The 6,039-nt window shown below is 55.3% G+C and overlaps 1 protein-coding gene across 5 annotated transcripts in view; it reads left to right on the top strand.

The window, feature by feature from the left end:
• RPH3A (rabphilin 3A) overlaps positions 1 to 6,039 on the top strand; it is a 36,335-nt gene that overhangs the window by 23,845 nt on the left and 6,451 nt on the right. For 4 of the 5 annotated variants that reach the window (XM_026859805.1, XM_026859804.1, XM_026859807.1 and 1 more), the window contains exons 8-15: positions 1,132 to 1,224; positions 1,396 to 1,455; positions 1,530 to 1,691; positions 2,879 to 2,958; positions 3,328 to 3,402; positions 4,569 to 4,678; positions 5,265 to 5,391; positions 5,889 to 5,945. In XM_026859805.1, the coding sequence (XP_026715606.1) occupies positions 1,132 to 1,224; positions 1,396 to 1,455; positions 1,530 to 1,691; positions 2,879 to 2,958; positions 3,328 to 3,402; positions 4,569 to 4,678; positions 5,265 to 5,391; positions 5,889 to 5,945 (764 nt within the window). The remainder of the gene's footprint in view (positions 1 to 1,131; positions 1,225 to 1,395; positions 1,456 to 1,529; positions 1,692 to 2,878; positions 2,959 to 3,327; positions 3,403 to 4,568; positions 4,679 to 5,264; positions 5,392 to 5,888; positions 5,946 to 6,039) is intronic. The other variant, XM_026859808.1, reaches the window with a different exon arrangement.

The following is a 6,039-nucleotide window of genomic DNA, read 5'->3' on the forward strand; positions in this document are numbered from 1 at the left end:
GGGGGGGTTGTGGATGGGGAGGTCCGGGGGTGTTAGTGGGATTGGGGGGAGGCGTGGAAGGGGGATCCCCGTTCCTTCTCCAGCGTGCAGGGAGGAGAGGCAGGATCCTGCTGGGCTTCTCCCTGCAAAGGGGCATCTCCTGGCCTGTGCAAGGACAAAAATTTGAAAATCCCCGTGCGCCATGTGAGAGCTGGAAGTGAAAAGAGAAGCAGGCTCAGCGCTTACCACGCGAATTTTAAGCAGGGATGAAATGCAACTGAGCTGGGATCCTGAGCAGAAGCATTTTTCATGCTGCTGTGCCCCCACCTCACTGCCAGGAGCTGGCATGGGCCAGCCCTGCCTGTGGGAGCCCGTGCTTCGCTGGTGGGGGCCTGGCTGGGGGTGGTGTTTCTTGTTTCATGAAAATTTGATGCGCTCCGAGCTTTTGTAAATGCCCGTGATACGAACGGGTGGCTGACAGCATTCAGCGGCGCCTGGATCCTCCCCAGGTGCCTCCAGAAAGGGAAAGACACTTGCAGAGACTCCTTTTCATCTAGGACCTGAGCTTGCAGATTTAATTGGTGAAGCTAAAAGTGGCTGGAAAATGTCCAAATCCGCTTTAATTCCTTGGGGAAGGAAGGAATATTCAGTGGCGGGATGGTTGGGTAATAGCTGGAGAAGGACGTTCAGGGCTACCTGGGGGAAACCAGTGTTTTAATTCGTGTTTGGGTGGGTAACCCTTGTGCACCCATGCCCCATCGCTGCCCTGGGGCGTTGCTGCTGGTCGGGCGTGCGGGGGGATGCGAGGGTGTGACGGGCACACAGCGATGCTCATGGGTCTGTTCCCCTTCCAGCCCAGCCCAGTGCCTGGTCACAACCACGTCCGTCCTCCTTGTTCCACCTCTCCTGTATCTCCCTCTTTTTGCGGGCGGATGGGCACGGCACGAGGTCCCCCTGGTGAAGTGCTCCCCGCTCCAGCCCACGCTGACCCCAAAAGCGTGTGGGGCTGAGCCGTTGTCTCCATCCATCAGCCAAACCTCTATCCTCTCCGCTGCCTCTCCCTGCCCGATTCTGGCTGTAACCCCCCTCCTCAACACAAGCAAAGCCCCTGGGGTCCAAAACCCCCTTCCTGATCCTCCTCTCTCTTTGCAGGCGTGAAGAGGACCAACTCCCTGCAAGCTCCACGGCCACCCCCACCAGCCGCTGCCGGCCCCAGTCCTGGTCCCAGTCCAGCAGCACCCCCAGGTAGGACATGAGGGGGATGTGACCAGGATGCTCGGTCCCTGCGGGGACACCCCGATGCCCTGCCGTGGGTGGGGACCCCCCCCTACTCGGGACAGTGCCAGTGCTGGGGTGAGGGAGGGATGGAGGGCATCACCCAGACTAATGCCCCCGTAATGCTGCGTCTGTCCCCAGTGCCACCAGCAGCGGGGAGACCGGGTCCTGGGGCAGCCGGCCGGTTCCCGGAAAGACAAGGTAAAACTCGTCTGCCTGCGAGGGGCTGGGGGGCAGAACACACTGGGGGGGGGCTAACGGGGTCCCTCCCACAGCGAGCCCACCGCTGGGACCCCCAGAGCTGGCCCGTGCTGCTGCCAGGGAGGAGCGAGGAGGGGGCTACACCGTGCCCCCCGCCAGAGAGGAGAGGCCAGCCCGGCAGCCCCCCCAGGAGGAAGAGGAGGAGGACGTCAACAGCTACGACTCTGATGAAGGCAGTACGTACCCGGGGCGCCGGGCTGGAGGGGAGGGAGCGGTTTCTTTGGGAAATCGGGGATTTTTGAGGGACTTGAGGAGTGCTGTTGCCCCTGGGAAGGGGCTTGCAGGCTGTCCCTGCCCACTCCCTTCAGCGCAGCTTGTGGGATCTGCAGTCAGTTTTGCACCAGATGACTCTGACGAGGGCTGGTTCAGGCTCCGTGCTCACACAACCTTCCCATTTCCCAATCTGAGTCCTGAAGGCGGCCGCCTCTTTCCTTCAGAGCATCCTTCGCTGCGAGAAACACCACCAGGCCTGTCGCGGGAAGGGCTTGGTGGTGGCTTCAGCACCTCTGCGCTGTGAGATCTCCGTGTTCGGTTGTTTGCTTCCCGAAGGAGGGAACGGGCTGCCCAGGGAGGGGGGAGTCCCCATCCCGGGGGGGTTTCAGGGCCGTTGGGATGAGCTGTGGGGGGATGTGGGGTAGGGGAGAACTTTGTGGAGTCGGGCTGAGGGTTGGACTCGCTGACCCCGAGGGGCTTTTCCAACCCGAATGATTCTGGGATTCTGTGAATTTGCCGCGTGAGGTCGAGCACCTGGAGCAGGGCAGTTCTTCTGTCCAGCCTGTCCCCCCCCAGGATGGGGAGAGCCAGGACATTGTGCTCAGATGGACCCAGCTGAGGTTCTGTGCAGACTCTCTGTCCCTGTGCTCTTTTCCTGGCGAGCACGTGAACACGAGCGAGAGCTGCTCTCCAAATGTGTCAAAAACGGGGGCCAAACGCTGAGCCCCAAGCCTTGGGGGGAAGGAGATGTCGGCGGTAGTCGTGGGGTGGCATTGCCCTGGGAAGGGTTTCTCGGGTTACACCCTCCTTTGCCTGGCAAATACTAAAAAAAAAAAAAAAAAAAAGTATTAAAAATTAATTATTAGTAGTTAATTTAATAAATTAACTATTAAAAGCCCCAGACTGCCCTCCCTGGGCAGTTCCACCTCTGTAAGGCTTTGACATCCAGAGCTCGTGACTGGCTGGATTTCCGTGTGGCAGTTTGGCTGATGCCAAGCGCAGTCTCACATGGATTAAATGGCTTTCACATTCGAACCACAAATCTTTCTAATTATTACTAATCAGGGCTGATTAAACACAGTTACTGGCTGGGGTTTTAACGAGGTTTAACTCCTCCTCCTCCTCCTCCTCCTCTCTCTCTCGCTGTCAGCTACTCTGGGAGCGCTGGAGTTCAGCCTGCTCTACGACCAGGAGAACAGCTCCTTGCACTGCACCCTCATCAAGGCCAAAGTAAGTGGTCCCCTCTTTTTTTATTTTTTATTTTTTAATTTTTTAATTTTTTTTAAATTTTTCTCCCCTTCTTTCACCGATTTAAGTCCATCCAGCTCCCTTGGTGCGACGGGATGGAAGCAGCGTGGCTGCTGGCAGAGGCTGCTTCTCTGCTAGACCCAGCCTAGCACTGCTGATCCTGGGGCTTTTACATGAGTGAATCTTATTTTTCAGCACGTCGTGGCACCCACACTTTCTCAGGGCAGAGAATGAGGCTTTTGGCTTGCTGAACACGTTTTCTCTTTACTAAGTTGCTTCATGGATAGCTTTTTCTCTTCCCTGGCTCTGCTTAAGGGGGAGCCATGCATCATGGTTTCTTTATTTTTTTAGGGCTTAAAACCAATGGATTCAAACGGCCTGGCAGATCCCTACGTCAAACTGCACCTCTTGCCTGGAGCCAGCAAGGTGAGGCTTTGCCTGGGTTTGGGCTGGAGATGGAGCAGAGGTTTCTCAAAGCCCCTGAGGTCCCTCCCTCGTGTCAGACTTCCTCCCCTTGATTTCTCTGCTCAGTCGCTCAACTGCTGCTATTTTACCCAGGAGGTACCTCTGAAAAGGGACGATGCCTGCAGATGCTCTCTTGCACTCAAGGAAGAGCTCATCCTGCAGGACAGGGATCTGCTTAGGGATGGAAGGGAGCTCCAGAGGAGGTGACGCTGCTAATGCATCGCAAAGCACCTGACACAAAATCTCATTCTTACCAGAGCTGGAGCGATCTGTTTTGCCTTAAAGCTGCAGCATGTTCTCATTAGGTCTGTGAAGAGTAAACTCTGACTCCCTCCATCAAAGCAAGCCCGGGAAATCTCACTCCCCAGCCCAGCTAAGCTGATCTCAGTGCGGGGAAATCTTTGAGAAAGGGATGGCCACCACTGACCTGGTGCCCGAGGGATGCTGGATCCTTGCTCGGGGGCTGCAAAGCTTTTTCCTTGCAGCTGAATTTTGTTCAGAGGAAATAAGTGTAAAACAAGGCGAAAAAAAACCCTGATCATAAAACCATTGGATTGGTATTTACAGGTTTACTTTATGTCCGGGGACTTTCTGGTCTTGTGGAAAGTAAATTAAGGTGCCGTGATCTGGGGAATTGCTTTGATTTCTATGGCTCCCTTGTTTGCCGATCTTTTAATTTTTTTTTATTTCGCGTGTCTGTCTGTAAAAGACATGAATGAGTGTCAGAGCTCCCCGTTTCCCACGCTATCATCTCCTGCAGACCACGAGAGCCGTTACCCGAGCCCCGCACAGCCTGCCCTGGGCTACTTTTCTCTTGTACAAGTGTCCTTGAGAGGGTAGACCCCAGCGAGTGGAAGAAGCCGGGTGGTCAAGGCTGCCCCTGGCCACTGCGGGCAACTGAGTCCCCCGGTGCTTGCCTAAAGGTCCCCCTTGTTGGGTCGGTGATGCTCACCTGGAGCGGATGGCTCGCCCAGGCAGTGGTGACGTCCTGCAGAGCCCAGCCAAACCACCTCTCGTGAGCCAGAAGTGATGGAGCATCTAATTGACGCTCCTCTGCCAGGAGCTAAAATTTAGGCGGGGATGAGCTCAGGGCTGTAACTACGCTGCGTTTCATTTCGGTGCTGTAGTCGAATAAACTGAGGACGAAGACGCTGCGCAACACCCGTAACCCTGTGTGGAACGAGACCCTGGTGTACCACGGCATCACAGACGAGGACATGCAAAGGAAAACCCTCAGGCAAGCCGAGGAGCTGCGGTACCCGCGGTGCGGTGGGATGGGGACCGTGGGTCCCCTGGCAGGGGACCAACCTTCCACAGGGAGGGCACTGGCAGCAAAGTTTGGGGCACCTGGAAATGTGGAGATTTTGGTCAAAACCAACGTGCTTCCTGTGAACGTGCTGATTTTGATGGTCCTTTTAAAAAGAGAGGGAAAGGCGTTTTAACCCTGACATTTAATATTAAATTATGATGATGATGATGATGATGATCAGCGTAGAGATTTGTATGTCTGTGCGTCATTTGACTGTATCTCAGCAAAACGTTGAGAGGTCTCTAAAAATTTTTGCCATCTCCTTCCTACAGGAAACTTCCACCTTTTTGATTTCTTGCCCCACTGCAGAGCACGTATTAAAACTGTCGATTTTTCTCGCAAAACGGAAGTTCCATTTTCTGACTGCTTGTGGTCAGAGGAGAGCCAGAGGGATGGAGGCTTTGGTGGGGCTTTGCTTTGCCCACCCCCTCTTTGCCGGAGTGGTTTTTGTGCTCCGGAGTCAGGTACTGCTGCTCCAGTCTGGTTGATGTTCACCTTTTCCTGTTCCCTTCAGGATCTCCGTGTGTGATGAAGACAAATTTGGCCACAATGAGTTTATTGGAGAAACTAGAGTTTCCTTGAAAAAACTCAAAGCCAATCAGAAAAAGAACTTCAACATCTGCTTGGAGAGAGTAATACCAGTGAGTTTATGTGGAATTTTTTTTTCCGCTACCGTTGAGGTTGATAACAAATGGCTTGTGAGGGAGTTAGTGGTGAGCTTGGGGGCGGAACCAGCCAAGAGCTGTAGGTGTCTGACTTCGCTGCTGTCCTTAGGAGCTGGATTCCCACCCGTGTCTGGGCTGATCTGACACGTCAAGGCCAGGAGATCAGAGCATGGCGGGAATCCCTGGGGAGCGACTCTGGGGACCTCCCCGGTGGCGTTGCCAGCCCATGCTGACGTATGTCACTGTGGAGGAGAGGGCAGGTTGCTCCATTCCTGAGTTCTCCTCCCCGGTGTTGTGGGGCAGGTGCTGAGGTGAAGGTTGATGGAGCACATGAACGCGCTTGAGCCCCCTCCCTCTCCCGAGGCCAGTGAGAGAGCTGGGCTGGGCTCCTGGGGGAGTTTTTGCTGTGGCACGGTGCCTCTCCCAGCTGTGGTCACTCATGGCAGCCTCTCTTTTTCCCTTCCCCACCCAAGATGAAGCGTGCGGGAACGACCGGCTCATCCCGTGGGATGGCACTGTACGAAGAGGAGGTAAGAGTCTGTGGAGGACCAGATGCTCCATCCACATTTCACCCATCGTCTCTCACGTAGAAGCCCCTTTTTTCCACCCCCCCCCCCCCCCCCC

This window comes from Athene cunicularia (assembly GCF_003259725.1).
Source record: "Athene cunicularia isolate RWA chromosome 15 unlocalized genomic scaffold, athCun1 chr15_part1, whole genome shotgun sequence".
NCBI lineage: Eukaryota > Metazoa > Chordata > Aves > Strigiformes > Strigidae > Athene > Athene cunicularia.